This window comes from Stigmatopora nigra, chromosome 5 (assembly GCF_051989575.1).
Source record: "Stigmatopora nigra isolate UIUO_SnigA chromosome 5, RoL_Snig_1.1, whole genome shotgun sequence".
NCBI classification, from domain to species: Eukaryota; Metazoa; Chordata; class Actinopteri; order Syngnathiformes; family Syngnathidae; genus Stigmatopora; species Stigmatopora nigra.
In genome coordinates, this window is record NC_135512.1 from 5518161 (window position 1) to 5534302 (window position 16142).

A 16142-nucleotide genomic window follows, 5' to 3' on the forward strand; every position below is an offset into this window, starting at 1 on the left:
TCCCCTGGAGCAGATAATGTGTTAAATATTTGTAGGCGACGCTGTCATCCGGTCGTCAACGTGACGAAATGTTAATGAAGCTTAATAACATCTAGTCACCTCGCAAGAAGAAACAATGTCTTCATGTTCTTTGTATTTTCGCTTTAGAAAAGCAATTTTTCATATCTACAAAAAAACACTATATTTGAAATCAACTCATTAAAATTCCTTCTTTTATGAGTATTACTTTTAACATGACTTTTTTCTTAGTTTTTTGACTTATTGGTTTTTACATGATTTTTTCTCTGTTTTTTGACTCTGAAAGCTTATGTTTTGACCTAAAAAAAATGTTGTTAGTTAATAGAGTACTAGATACCCTTTAAGATGCTTTTTATTTTATTTTAATATTTTTTTAATATTTAGAATTTTGCATTCAAGCAGGTTCGGAACTAAAATGGTTTGCATTAATAAAAGTCTGCACTAAAAACAGAAAAAGTTATAATCAACGCTCTATGTTCAAATAAAAAACAAAAATATGCTTACTTTAGCGGTAAATTATGTTTCAGAATTAAATTGATATAAATGTACTTTTAGGAACATTTTGATTCTTTTTTTTTCTAAAACCATATTCAAAAATCATCTTAAGGTATAGTATTGTGATGATGATTTACATTAACATAAATTCTTAAGGTATTTTTATTAATTTAGGGACTGTTAAGTTTATATAGTTATAGCTTACTAAATAACAGAAGCCCGTCGCTTAGTCGTGACATTCATTGAATCACTGTTTAAAATATGATAATATTGCCATATTATCCAATAGTTACTTGTTAAATAATGGCTCCAAAAAATTTGCTAGGCACGTTTTTTTGCAAATATTGACTAATTGTCATGCTTCTACGCCCATTTCCAAAGAAAACAGTGATAAGTAATTAGCAAGTGATGGATTAACTACAGTTTGCTAAGCAAGCATCTCATTAAGAAAGTGCAGGAAACTGACGAGGGGGCGACAGATGATGGGGAAATTAGCCAATGAGATGTTATGCTTTGGAAGATGGCCAGCAGCAACGTGACTTTTACATGCTCTTAGATATAATGAGAAAATGTGGAAATGAGGGAGTAAAATCATTCTGGACTAGAGATTTAACATATAAGCAAAAAAAAGTATTTTTCAGAATATTACATCCAATAGTTGTCCACATTGTTTGCTTTTCCCCTTAGGTAATATACTCTGCATTTTGAGAACATTGAGTTAATGTAAAGTTTGAGTGGAATAACATTTCATTAGTAGAAGTAGCACTTCAGGAAACAAAAAAAAAAACCTCATTAACACATTATAATGGTAAACAACAACATTTGCAGTAACAGAGGGTCTACTGCATGATTTCTTTGCAATGTAAAGTGGCTAAATTTAACCAAGATTGGATTAAGTGCCAAAAAAAAAGAATCTGAAGCAAAACAGGGACTATGGAGGAATGTTTTGCACTCTGAATGCGTATCACATCACTATGCTCGATTTTTGTGATTCAGAAGTGCAATTTTCATGCAAAAAAATACAACTAAAAATGTACTTAGCGGAATGCGAATAGGCAGGGGTTCACTGACGAGATTTATGAATGCAACAATCCACAAACCAATGGCTTTCCTATTGACAATAGAAAAAAAGTGCTTTGAATTGACACCAAGAACGGGAGTTGTGGTTACATTGTCATTCCGGAATAGAGCTACAATATATTTGGCTGAGTTAGTAACTAAGGCTTTCTAACCCTGTCAACAAACCATCGACAACAACTCCTCACTCTTGGCATTTAGTGTATACTGTGTGACTTGCAGTGCAAATAGTGCTGGTGAAGGAATGAGGCCAGCAAATTGATGACAGAAGCAGGCATTATGGATGTCCACAGCAAGCGTTAAAGCACTTTATGCACTGTGAGAGTCAAAAATAGACTATGATGGACGATACTGATGAAACAAAACTGAAGTCCTTGTTCCAGTCAATGCCATTCCACCATTGTTCTCTTCAAAAATGACTCTGTACATTTCAGTTTATGTTTTTTTTAAGGCAAGCCAAGCAAGAAGGGAAGCGGTACTGTCAACGATGGCAGCTGAGCTGGATAACACACACACACACACACAACAACAACAACAACCCCCCCCACCCACAGCGATATGTCTGATGCTTCGCTGAGTCTGCCACGTGGAAAAGCCAATACCCCACAAAAAATAATGTGGCACGTCCTCTGCAGTCTGGGCTTCATCACACAGACAAACAGTTTACACAAGCGGATGCCAAAGTTGGGAGGCCACAAGACTTTGGATTGATGTTCGAATCTGTAAAAAACGTGTGCAAAGTCTTCACTCCCACTATGACATCATCTTTATGGCAAGGCTTTTTAAAACTACTATTTTTCTGCCTCCGTTTTCACGGGGGATGTTTTGGTTCAAACTATTAACTAAACTGGTGGAATTACGCTATGGCCACACTATACCTGTCAACTTATACGTTCATATAACAACTTTTATTTGGAGAAAAAAATGTTGTTTTTTTGTAAAACCTATCTCATTTTACAGACAAAAACGTCATTGTCAACTGCTAGTATTGCCCTGCGTTTATATCCCTTTCACAAATCCGCCTTTTCACGATATAATATAGCGTGTCAGCAAGCAATGTAACCAGACAGTCAAGCTGTCAGCGTCATACCAATTTATTATCACTCAATAAGGTTAATTGCAATCATTAATAAGAGGAGCAATTGGCCCAGGTTGACAAGTATACAAAACTCCCCGAAAATGATCTTTTAAAACTGAAATTTTAAAATCAGTTTTACAGGGAAGGCATGATAACACAGCAACAAGAAGGACCAAAGGGAATATCATTGATAAAGTCTTAAATCACTCCAGATTAATACTTTAGCACAGTGTTACTATTTTCATACAGTACACTGTAAGTATGTCCTGAACTATTCTAACGTACTTCTTTCTCTGCAACTGGAGATTTCCTCAGAGGACCAAAGCTCTTTTCCTGGCACTCTGCTTCGATGACTCATTCTGACCTAAGAAAAGTTCATCTGTATTCTCAAGGCAAAAGCAGCCATCTGTGCTACGCTTTTTTAGTAATAAAACTATAATGTTGCTCACAAATCTCGACTTATTGTCTCAACCTGAACCCCCATTATTGTTTCTCGAGTTTTAATTCGAACAAAAAGCTCAGTCTCGACCCGGAGAGAAAAACAATTTCACCTTAAGAGGTCATGTTAAAGCCCCAACAACAAGCTGTACTCTGCTTTTTGTGAATCAGGGAATTCCGCAATGGCATAAAACATTTAAGACCTGAGACTCACTTGTCCCAGCCTGTTTTGATGGCAGCAATTGTCCTTATAGTACAGTATTTTTCGGACTATAAGTCGCACGAGTATAAGTTGAATGGACATTGAAGAGAAAAAATAGATACAAATATAAAATATATACATGTACAAAAAAATAATAAAGTGCGGAAAATGTTTTAAACGTCATAATTTTAGGGGAAAATTGCATAGTTTTTGTGGCAATTCCACAAATAATGGCAAAATTTAATATTTTTCATTACAAAAATCGGTAAAAACACATTTCCAATGCATTAATAGGATTTAGAGCGGAAAAATGCATACTGGGCAATAAGATTTAATATTTTTCAGTTTCATTGGGTTATTTTTACAAAAAAAAGGGTGAGGGTCCACCCACATTGTAAAAATGGAAAAATTATCAACATATTGATAATGGCTGCAGACAAAAACAACAAAATCCTACCAAAATCTTAGCAATTTGTTAAAGACATACAATACCTACAATATTTATTTTTGAAAATACGTGAAGTAAAGAGTTTCTGGACACAATATGATGATCCGACCTGCCTTTTCTTGAACCTTGACACGTATTTAAACACAATTGTAACAAAATGACAAAGTCAGTGCGTATTGGTCATTTTCTATGGCCTGAGAACCACATGTAGTACACACACAACACACACACAAACACACACACACGTGCTGTCAACACGTATAGCGGTTTATTTAAATAATGCACTGTGCTGAGCAGCAATGGTTGCCTCCAGCTTTTGCCGCTCTAATGATGTCATTGGAGAATAAATGTCAGGACTCGCTGGGGAGGAGAGCGTCTCAAAGAGCATTGTGCTTTCTTTGGGGCTGTTTAGTTTTTTGTAAATTTCTTCCCTAACTTCTTGCAACATCAGCACTAAAGTTGAGGTAAATGAAACAAAGCAGGAAGAGAAAAGGCTCATTTTCTACTTTGTAAATGAGGGGGATTTTTCATGATCCATGCAATTAGGACCAGTTCTAAGTCATAAGGGTGCCATTTTAACTCTTTTTCATAATCCGTAAGGCAGCAAATTATTTACATTTTACTGTTATTTTGTATTGTTCTACTTTTGTTGTACTGATGTTAAATTATGATGTGGTTAAATTTTGGCTGCAGCTTAAAGTTTAATTCCAATTTCTAACAAAAACAAAGTATTTTTTATTGTAGGAATGAGAGTTAACATTGACATTAGTTTCAATTTTATTTGATTGTCGCAGGTGGCTTAGAGTGCAAAAACAGCTTTATAAGCTTTCCAAGTTTTACTTTTGATCCCTTTTATACAATTAAGCATTCATTTTGCATCGCGCTAAACCATTTCACACTATTTGTTGTCGTTCAGCCTTGACATTTTCTATCAGAAAATGTCAGCACTGCTTATTTTTGTCTGCAAGTGAATCGGCAGCTTACCACAACGGCGTTAACATTCTCCTTTATTTGTACCTTTCAACATTTGTCATTTGCAAATTTACAGTATCTTGGCCATGAATCATTTTAACTGAGAATATCAGTATTATTATTTACTAACTTACGATTGTGCAAAGATTCCCAGAAAATACATCGTGATATATTGCATCACGGACAAGACATGAAAGTAAAGGATTTAACCTTTAACCTTTGTATTCGGGGACAACACCGCCATTATCCAACCATGACCATCACAAGATGCGCTTGGCTCGGGTACAATAAAAGATCTAAAGATGGAAATTAGCCCCCGGCTACAATTTTAAATACATATATGTTCATTGACTAGATCCATACGTATGTACTGTTAACGGATGCACTTTTTTATATGTATCGTATCTTGTGCTGACCCGGCCCATCTGTCCAATTTTTAAAGTGAATGTGGCCCCCGAGCCCAAAAGTTTGCCCACCCCTGGGCTAAACCCAAGATATATCCAGTACAAAAATGACTAATTACTTGATTTATCTCTGTGACCTGTTAAGTTTAGGAAGGTACCTCAGACTTAAAGTCATGCACCCCGACCTCAAATGACATTATCCCACAAAAAAACCCTTTTTTCCAAAGTATATCTGGCTTTCGCACCCTCTCAAAATGTTATTTTTTCCCCGTGTGCAGGTGCTCCCCTCCAAAGTCAATTACCAGCAAAGTTGCACGGGAGTGTTGGTCGCCAGAGTAATACATCAATGTCACACGGCGGCCATATCTACCGTTGGAATATGATTTTCTCGTGTTCTCTTCGAATAAGTTCCAAAACAGGTAAAATGAAAACAAAATGCTATTTCTGCCATCCACGGCCCATTTAACAACTGCTGAATGGGAACACAAGGAAGAAGAAGAAAGAAAAAGGGCAAATAATGGGATGTCATGCCAATATGGGCAGGAGAAGATAAAATGATTTTTTTCCCTTTTGTAACTCAAACATCCTTCCATCCATCCATCCATTTTTGTTATATGGTTGATCCTATTTAGGGTTGGGGGTACCCAGAGACTATCCCAAAATACTACTGCTTAATTCTAATCTAATTTAGTAAAAAAATAAAATGCAGCACTGTTTTTCTTTACAAAAAGAAACTCAAGTTTTAAGAAATTGTTCAATAATTTTCTGGAGAAGAAAACCCTATTTTATGGGAGCTTTCCAAGTCTCTTTACTGCATTTTAATACTATTAAATGCTGTAAAAATTTGAATGTGAACCAAATATGAGGTTACACAAATCAAGTACGATAGGACTGAATTCACAGACAAAGTAAAAACAATGTAGTATTTCAGTCATCTAGCAGCCAAATGTAACAAAAACTGTCATACATTACAATCTTAAACATGGCACTAGTCCGAAAAAGTACAAAAATACCCCATTAGCGCATTTTTATCCCATTTCCATGACCACAAATATCTCCGACCAAATCCTAGTATGTCTGACTTCAGACGTGAGATCGGGCGAGTAACATCAACAGAAATCCCTCCCTCAAATTATAACTGTTTACAAATATCATCCCTAGAATTCAGTATAAAAAAACACAAGTCACATTCCACTTCACCATGATTCAAACTAAAGCTCAGTGGGTCAATTAATTTACCTTTGTAGCACATAGTAAAAGCTCACATTAGTGCTGTCTTGTGTCAAGTTAAGCAGCTAATTCCAAGTGTGACCAAGCAGATGCCTCTTGAAAGAAATAAATGAGATGTATGATGCCCATGGACCGAGTTCCCTGCCAGAGAGAGGGGCTTCTTCTTACTATGTTATAAGACTAATGGAATTCTGGCAAGCTTTACAGCAAGGCGCCTGCCAGCTTGTATAAACGTATGGTAATGACAGCAAGCGGGATCACCATAATGAGCCTCTATCCTACCCCGTACCACCTTTGGCTGATTGATTGGCTCCCAGTAAAGAAGGCACCAGCCTACTAATAACCATAGACTTACTTACTGATAGAATAAAGTGAGGAACTTGCAGCCATTTGTTAAACATTGAAAAAAATATCATTTTGGGGGCTATTTTTTTAATTCTACGCTCTACGCTCCCCAAAGCAACAAATATAGTATTCATGTACTTAAATGAGGCAGGAAGGATGAAAATCAGTGGGGCATAAACAACATATTCTTTGGCTCATTTTAATACAGCCGAGCAAACACCTCACGCCAAGCCATTACCCGGGTAAAAAAAAAAAAAAAAGCTGCTAAATGAGGTGAAACATACTGCGATGAGGGGCCTCGTGTGCATTTGCGATTAGAACAATGTTGATTTGACAAAATGCTGGAAGGTTGTCTGGAGTTAACAAGGCGGCAGACGCATACACGCGTACACACATTTCCCCCCTTGTACTGGACTACAAAGAACAGTAGCGGTCCTATGTGAATTGTGGATGTATCTCTGCCAACTTTGTCCGTCTTTTTGCCTTTCACCTTCACCTCTTCTTCTTCAAACCAAATCCCTTGTGGCCTACTCCGTTTTCCCCCTTTCTAGCCTGCCAGCTTTCCCAAGACTTTTTTCCTTGTCTTCTTATCTTTCCCGTCATTTCATTGTCATCTATTGGAGAAGTCTAACTCTAACTGTTGGGGATAATTACAATTCTGAGCAATATATTGCACATCGTGACCGGATTTTTGGTCGCCAGTCTTTTGGTCGCCCGTCTTTTGGTCGCCCGTCTTTTGGTCGCCCGTCTTTTGGTCGCCCGTCTTTTGGTCGCCCGTCTTTTGGTCGCCTGTCTTTTGGTCGCCCGTCTTTTGGTCGCCCGTCTTTTGGTCCCTTTTGGTCGCCTGTCTTTCGTTCGCCTGTAAAATGTACTTAGATATTAAACAGTACTTAGATATTAAACGGTACTTAGATATTAAACTCTCTCTCTCTTAGATATTAAACTCAATCTCATGAATATAATTTTTTCAACAGTAAACTCTCTCATCATTTGACCGGCGACCAAACATCCAAGCACCATTGCACATTACTCTCAGAAATTTGAGTAATTAATTCCTCAAAAATGGAGTTTAATGTTGTTGTCATTGCCAACATCACCATTCCATCTCCTACTTTTGGCCATTGGCTAGCGTTCAAGTCGAGCGTAACTCTACTCCTCTGTGCAACGGAGCAAAACGTATCTCTCCTAAATTGCATGCTTGAAGACATCGTTGGGGAAAGGGCAAAATAAGTGATAGCAAACAAGCAGTCAGGATTTACTCGGACGTTGCACAGTGCAACGTAGCGTACCGTAGCATCAGACAATCTGTCGTTCATTAGGCCTATCAGGAATATTCCATAACACGTGATCACTCGGGTTTTTGGAAGCAGTTCCTTGCACAGAGTACAAACTTTAACATGAAAGGGTTGACATGATGCAGACCGAGGGCGAAGGTGGGGGTTTGTCCGGGGTCTGCTGTTGGCCTCACGCTATAGTAGAGAACACAATGAAGCCCCGGGCTGATTTCCGAAAGGCAAATTGTCATTCCGAGCGGTGAGGCACCTGTCTGCTGGAGTTCATCTTCTGTGTGCTGTTCTCAAGAGGGGGGGAAGGGAGATGGTCTGCATCAGAAAGCCACTCCATGTGGTGAGAATTGAAAGTGAATTGGAATTGAAATGAAAAATTTCAGAAGCTGAAATGGTTGGTATTCATACAGCCACTTAATAACCAGATCCTGGAGGGATGCTGTCTTAAATCAAGCTATAACGCAGACATCATTCAAAAAGGAGTGGATTTGAAGCTGAAAGCACAGCAAAAACCTCAACACCCAGTTACTGTTTCATCTCAGATGCAGGAAAAGATATGAAAGTGTAGCCTTTTACATTTCCTGCTATCAGATTATGAGAAAAAACATCCTTGTTGTTGTCTGCTGTGTTGTATAAAAACTTGTCATAGAGGAAAAATTGCTTTCCACACGAGTGATTGAACGATGAATCTAAACATTGCCTGTCAAAAATGGTATGTATTTCTCTTCATTAGCAAAACACTGTTGTGACAAGGTGTATATTGCTTTTAACAGACCACAAAATACGGCAGAATTTGGAGATTTAACAAGTTAAATTTTTTCCATTGGAAGAACTGAATTCCCATTGCCCGACTACTACTCTAACTCTATCTCCAACTCCCTCATTTCTCTCGATAGCTGTACTATCAGGGGCAGCTTCAACCCATCAAGCAATGGTCCAATTACAAAGCTGTCGGTGGACATTAAAAAGGGAGCCCATCTGACGGGAGCTCAACACAGCCTTGTGCGTGGTACATCATGCCCCATCAAGAATTCCTGTACAGAAAACAACTAACCTGACACGCAAGTACCTCGCCACATCTGTCAGCACTACTTGACCCTATCAGCCCTTGGGCACACTGTCTGTCAACATGAGGACCAGCTAACATGAGTTGGGGTGTTGGGTGGGCTACAAAAAAAAAGTTCTGTTCTCTTTTTAATTGCAACAGAGTCGAAGCGTGACGCGACGCCGCCTGTCAGATTACACGGGGTGAAAACGGATTCTGAGACTCGCTAAAATATGTTTATGCCATTAAACCCCTTTAAATCAGTGCTGAAGATGAAAGCCTTCTAATCTGTGCTTGCTTAAAAAGAAGTATAAATACAGACAAAACTTATAAATATACTTTGCAATAAAGATGGAATTCTACATCTAAACTCATTTCTACTTTTGATAGTTTTATATAAGATAGCAGAACCAATGTACTTTTTATTAAAAAAAAATGTCATTTCATGGTTGAATGTTTTGGTGCTGGAGTCTACCGTTGACATTTATATTTAATTTTCTGGTAAAGAACATGGACATAACATAACTGTTTAATTTGAAAAAAAATCTGTATTAAATGGCTGTGATTTGACGGTATGGTGGCTTTTAGAGCTCTTATGGAAGCGAGTTTATCACTCCTGAGAAATATTTGCAGTTAAAGTTGTTATACTTGCGTCCTGATACCTACAAATTCTGGAGGGGAACATCTGGCTCTTTAGTAGCTAAATGCTCACCTGTTAGTCACTAATATTGGCAACACCTGCCTTCTCAGCTGTTCATGAATGACAAAGAATGATATAATACTGTTGAAGCCATATTTTTTTGTTGTTGTACATCATATATTATTGTTGTTTTTTTATTGTTTCACCTAAACGAACAGGTAACAGTATGAATAGGTTTAAAATAATAAAGAAAGACCAAATTGTAAAATGTGGTATAACTTACTACAGCGGGTACTTCAATAAGACTTCAGTCAGCAATTTTAGAACAAAAACTTTGCAGACTTTGTCCATTGGCGACGTAACGTTTTAGTGCGACGATTTAACTACAGTCTGAATCTAGGATATCTTCCATGTCTCTCTCCTTTGGCTGATCTTTTTTATCATGTTAAGCTTCGTCCCCATGGTAACTGATTTTCTTCTGGTTGGACCAGCATTCCTGAAACACCCAGCTTTTTTTCCATTCAGCCAATATTGTGAAAAAAATGAGGTTTTAAAAGGTCAAGATAATCTGGGTGCACAAACACACAAGCACTATGCAAAGGGTAAGCAGAAACACTGCAACTGGGGACTAAATGGCAGGCGTTGTAAAGACAAAACATCATTGCAATGGCATTTTGGGGGGTTAAATTAGTAGATTTGATCATTAAAAAGATAAAAATCTAATAGGTCTGAACCAGACATGGGCAAACTACGGCCCGCGGGCCACATACGGCCCGCCAACGTTGTTTAAATAATGTTTTTTTTCCCTGAAATGGCGCCGTCACGCGGAAGCCAGTGGCAGTAGCTCTGTCCACTCTTATTTGTTTTTCGGGTTTTACCACCCCTCTATCTTTTTTAAAATGAGATTTTAATATTTCTTCATACATTCCTTTTCACTTTACTTTGTACTTTATACTTTTTACTTCAATGATGAGTGATGAGTATGTTAATACTTTAGTCCTTTTTTCCTGTTTATGTTTCATATGTATTGTTAACGGATGCACTTTTTTATATGTATCGTATCTTATGCTTGAACCGGCCCATCTGTCAATTTTTTAAAGTCAATGTGGCCCCCAGGCCCAAAAGTTTGCCCAACCCTGCTCGAAACTGTGGTGACGTACTTTGTCGCCTTTAACGAAACAAAAAGATAGTTCGGTCCAGACAGAGAATCACGAGGTTCCTTCATGGTGAGTGAATAAATTACAAGCGATTGTGCATTGTAATGAAGGCAGGAGAGCATATTGCGCAAACGTGCTGCTTTTTAATGATTTAATTAAACAACCATGCTCAAACTGGAGCGGAAAATTTCAACATGGAGCTGAGCAAGAGAGAGAGAGATTCCCGTGTTAATTTCTGCGTCAGTTGGCAGATGTTTTTTTTTAATATCTTCATTTCCTGCTTTTCCTGCTCCACAATTGGCTCATTTACAACCACCGGGATGCATGATGTTTTTCTAATTCTCCCACATACACTTTAGAGTAGCAGCCATCTGTGTCTTTAGGCCGCCGAGCTTGTGTTTAATCATTAGACAGATTGCCTAAATCCATCTTAAATATGCGTAGTTGTGTTCGAAGCAGCTATCTTGAAGTTATGCATTCTTTTTTTGGTACATTACAGTAGTCATGGTACCAAAAACTATGTAAATCTAACATCTCAATGTCATTAAATGAATTTCACATGTTTGTGAAATGGTTTCCTTGCTATCAAATTGGCACATTTAAACACATTACACTGAGCTAGATGATGCCTTAACACAGGGGTGGACAAACCTTTGGGCCCGAGGGCCTCCATTTTCCCATCCTCGTTTTTTTCTATAAAATAGGACAATGTCAGAATGACCGAGTTGACAAAAAGCTCAGGAAAATGAGAACAGGCTGATATTTTAGAACAGTAGTGTATCTCAAAATATTGCAATAAAATAAAGGTGACTCTCCAAGGCCAGCATCATTAGCAGACATCCAATTTGTGCATTCACTTGTTGTCCGTTGGAAATATCCATTCATATCTGACCCATCCTTAACAATTTCATCCTAATTGATGATTTGGATTCAGACAAAAACAGATGATTAAACCAATGATTTTTGTTGCCCAGATGAATTAACTGATTGGCTGCATTCTATCTATCTGCGCAGGGTGGACGTTGTTCCCATAATCTGCTTTCTCAGGCTTTTCTGATGTGGTTAGAAAATGTTCTTGATTTTTTTTCCCTTTTTCTTCCAAAACAAAGAAAATGACACCAGACTGCTTGCCAAGGAAGCAAGAAGCAACCCAGTGTTTCACAGTCAAGTTGCGACCTTGCTGTGCAACATTTAGCCGACTAAATATGGGACATAATTAGATTCTCGCCTTGCTCAGATGACCTTTCCGCTGCGGCAGTGCGAACAAAGAGATCCGTGCGTGTACGACAATGTGATTACAGTGGGGCTTCCATTACGGAATGCCCCACAAGTCAGATGGTGTGGCTTTTGACAAAAAAAAAAGTCTTTTGGTAAAACGTCCAATCAATAAATAAGTAAATCATTATTATTGATATTGCCAAAGGATAATTAAACAGGGTTCGCGCTATAGACATTATCTGAGATCTAAGAAAGTTGTTGTTGTTGTTAAGGCAGCATGGGCAAACTACGGCCCGCGGGCCGCATGTGGCCCACGGGCCGTAGTTTGCCCGTAGTGTAATAGAGGCATCTTGATATCACTATTAAGTAGACCTGGGAAACATGTACAATAACATCACCTATTCTCTGTGACTACAAAAAAAATAATTAAAAAAATGGGAAACTAGCCAAGAAATTACAGTAAAATGATTGTATTACCACTTTTGGTATTAACTGAAAATGCCAATTTTTTTCAACCCTCCGTCTCAGTGCAATTCGATTAATATGAAAAAAGGTCGAGAAAGACAAGGTTATAACTTGCAGTGTTGTTTACAACCTCCAAACACAGATGTTTAAAAGGTATAAATTCCCACTAGTCTTTTTAAAATGAAAAAAATGCGGCTTTTACAGGTACTGCAATAACGGGGTGACTACATATAAAGGTTGAAAACTGCCAAGTACACTTCTCCTGGTCCTACTATGTCAATGCCAGTGCTTTGTTTGTTTTTAAAAGTGTAAAACTAATCATCATGTCCCAAGAAAGGGGAAAACCAAGAAAAATATTTTCTATATATCTATAATTTTCACTTTTAACAGGAAACATGAAGTCAACACATCATTAAAAAAGTCCCATGTTGGGCTAGATCTGGCTCCTGTGTAGGAAAACTATTGATAAAAGCTAGTATTTCCAGAAAGCATCTTCCATTTCATAAATGCCAAATAATATAATAGCCAAAATAGCCACCATTCCTCAACTATATGTCTATGGTAAGTAAAATTGAGAATATCTCAGTACATTAACGAATAGCATATGAAAAAGGCTATGTCAAAGACTTTATATGTTCTCAACACTCCAAAAAATTACAAATTTGGGGAATAAAAAGACTAATATAACCCTCAATCTCCTGTATGATTCTTGGCTTCCTCGTTTATTCTGTTCACAGCACTACCCGCGAGGCTTTTTTTCTTCGCCGTTACCTGGGAACCGACCGAGGTCATAACTTTCATCTTTATGATGATAAAAAAAGGAGAAATAATTTTATTGAGAGCACTGCACATGCAGGCTCATCTTGGAGCCATTAATGGACTGGCTGTTAGACACGCAAGCAGACCTAAGCCAGCAAAGCCAAAAGGAGTGCATTAATGCAAGCTCATCACGAGGTGACGCTCACTTAATAAGTGAGGCAGCAGGATCGCAGACCCTATTGCACACACAGCACTAAAGACATTACTGCTGCTCTAAATCAAACGGAATGCTCGACTACCAGACGTGAAAACCTGCATTACAGCCATGTTTGAACCACGCTATTTGTATCATATTGGAACCCATGCAATTGAGTGAAAAGTTATCACCTATTCATTTTAATATAACACTTGAAAATTCCATTCAAATTCCTTGATACTATAAAGTACCATGTATGCAAATGAGGAGCTCAACAATCAGATTTACAATGTACAGAAGAAGAGTGGAAAGTTCAAGTTGTGGTCTGACAATTATCTTTCATCATTGAAATTCATGAAAATTCTGTTAATCCATTACAGCCCAACGCAGTAACTCTAACATGCACATGTTGGCCACCGGAGGGCGACATAAAACACACAAAGTGAAATACGTACACAGAAGAGTTTCACAACTGAATAGGATCATTGCAATATTATAATCAATTTTTTCTGCCAGTCTAGCACTTTTATGCCTTGATTGTTTTTTACAGTTCAAATATAAACAATGGATTTTACATTCATCTACATATACAATATACACATATATATATGCACATATACACATGCAAATTGATGCACCTTAAACGTTTTCCTATTACTTATCTTTCTGAATATAATAAAAATATTTCATTTTTTATGATGTGAGTCTATCTGCATGGATTTGTGACATCACATTCTTTAACAAGACTACAATTATAATGCAAAAAGGAGATATTTGATTGATTGTTTGGAAAATTAGCTTGATTACCAAGAGAATTATTTTTGCACAAAATGTATTTAATCGTTTGGGGAGGAGAAGGGGATTGCAAAACGCTAATATGTGATCACATTTTGATGAGCATTTTAGACTAATCCTTAAGCATACTTTGATTCCTAAAAAAAAAAAGGAATCACTCACCCCTGCCTCAAAACTTTCGTTTGTCCAGTGAATCTAGATGTTGTAACTAAGGAAAAAGCATAGATTACAAGTCTTGAAACCTGTAAAACAAATTGATCTCAATAGTTGTCCAAAAATCTTCAAATACATATAATTAAACGGCATTATTTACTGTCACCTACCCATGTGCTTCTTTTCCATCTGAAAAACTTCCCGATCTTTGCCTTCCATTATTATATTTTTATGTTTGTTTGTCAAGAACCAAACACGATGCCAGCAAACTATCGATCACTCGTTTCACACATGACATTCATTAAAAAAAATCAAGATACTTCTTCTAACTAGTTTAACGCTGAAATTATCGCATCACATGACACCCATCTAGTGGCAGCGAATTGTAACGGCAAGCAACAGTGACTGTCGTAAAAATTAAGAATACCGACACTGCTCATGTTGACGGCAGAATGTGCCAAAACCCTAATGGCTGCTTCCTTGATATGCGGGGATACTCAATACAGGTAGGTAAACAAAAATACACGTGCCGGTATGTATTTGAGAAATTATGACACTTTAAAAAATTATAAATTTTCAGAGTGAGTTCAGTCTTAAACAGAGATGTGAAGCAGTTTGGGAAGAAGTTCATGTTTGACAGCAACGAGGAGACATGCTGGAATTCAGACCAGGTAAGTGGTTTCTAAAGAGTACTATAATGCCCTATCGAGTAATCAATATGGGTCAAGTTGTGTTTTTTTAATAAATCGATACATAGTCAATATTTTTTTGTATTTCCATCAGGGTGACTGTCAATGGCTGATTCTGGATTTCCCCCAGTCAGTTAGAGCATCCGAGTTAAAAGTTCAATTCCAGGGAGGTTTCTCGGCCAAAACATGCAGGATGGAAGGTATAAGTTAAGCAGTATCTAAATATTCCATTAACCTACTTTCTTTTACTTTATCTTTCTTCGCTCAGATGTAATTTGTAGGTTTTCCCCTTCTGCAGGTTGTTCAGGAGATGAAAATTTCAGACTCATCAGTCATTTTTACCCAGAAGACAACAACTCTCTTCAGATATCCTTCATCACAACCATTTGCATGAGATTTAATAGCTATTATAATTTATTATTATTATGATTATTGTTGACTTAAGGACCCGAGGCTGGGTATCCCCTGGATTGGTCGCCAGCCAATCTCTCGGGGATATAAAAAGTAGTCAATATTATTGTTCCTGAGTGTGGTTGTCACTCCCACTGATGATTGGTGTTATGACTAAACAAAACAAAGATTATCTTCTTAACTGCACACCCACTGTTTTCCCATACAGGAGGCGGGAACTGTGGACAGAGTAAAAATAACGTTTGAGAACAGCGCCGACTTTTTCGGGAGAATTGTTGTTTATTCTTTGGACATCCTGGGGGAGAAATACACATGACCCAGACTCTGAATATGAGAGATGTAGGAGGTCCAATTTTTTTTTTTTTGTTTAAGAAGAATGGATGCAACTACTAGCAAATGGGATTTTGAATCACTCTCAGAAGACTATGAGATCATTTGAGATCTCCACTAAAACCTTATGTAGAAGTCCAGAAGCATTAGATTGCCTCTTAAATTGTTGAAGCTAATTAAATCATTAAATATTTAGTTTTTACACTTTCTATGAGGTTGTAATTATACTGTAGTTCCCAGTTTTCAATTCTGCTTTTAATGTTTTTTTTTATCTATGAACAACAATGTTAT

The 16142-nt window shown here is 37.4% G+C and overlaps 1 protein-coding gene across 1 annotated transcript; it reads left to right on the plus strand.

Moving 5' to 3' along the window:
• Window positions 1-14782: 14782 nt before the first annotated feature.
• Window positions 14783-16048, plus strand: nr2c2ap (nuclear receptor 2C2-associated protein). The gene is made up of 5 exons (XM_077716728.1): window positions 14783-14927; window positions 15002-15092; window positions 15205-15310; window positions 15409-15476; window positions 15715-16048. The coding sequence occupies exons 1-5, from the start codon at window positions 14860-14862 to the stop codon at window positions 15835-15837; spliced, it is 456 nt and encodes a 151-aa protein (XP_077572854.1). The 5' UTR covers window positions 14783-14859; the 3' UTR covers window positions 15838-16048.
• Window positions 16049-16142: the final 94 nt, after the last annotated feature.

Bases quoted from the DNA above. Each gene is read 5' to 3' on its own strand.
- nr2c2ap (XM_077716728.1), top strand. From the start codon at position 14,860: ATGTTGACGGCAGAATGTGCCAAAACCCTAATGGCTGCTTCCTTGATA. The intron at 15,311-15,408 runs GTATAAGTTAAG...CCCCTTCTGCAG, and splicing joins CAAAACATGCAGGATGGAAG to GTTGTTCAGGAGATGAAAAT. The intron at 15,477-15,714 runs ATATCCTTCATC...CTGCACACCCAC, and splicing joins AAGACAACAACTCTCTTCAG to TGTTTTCCCATACAGGAGGC.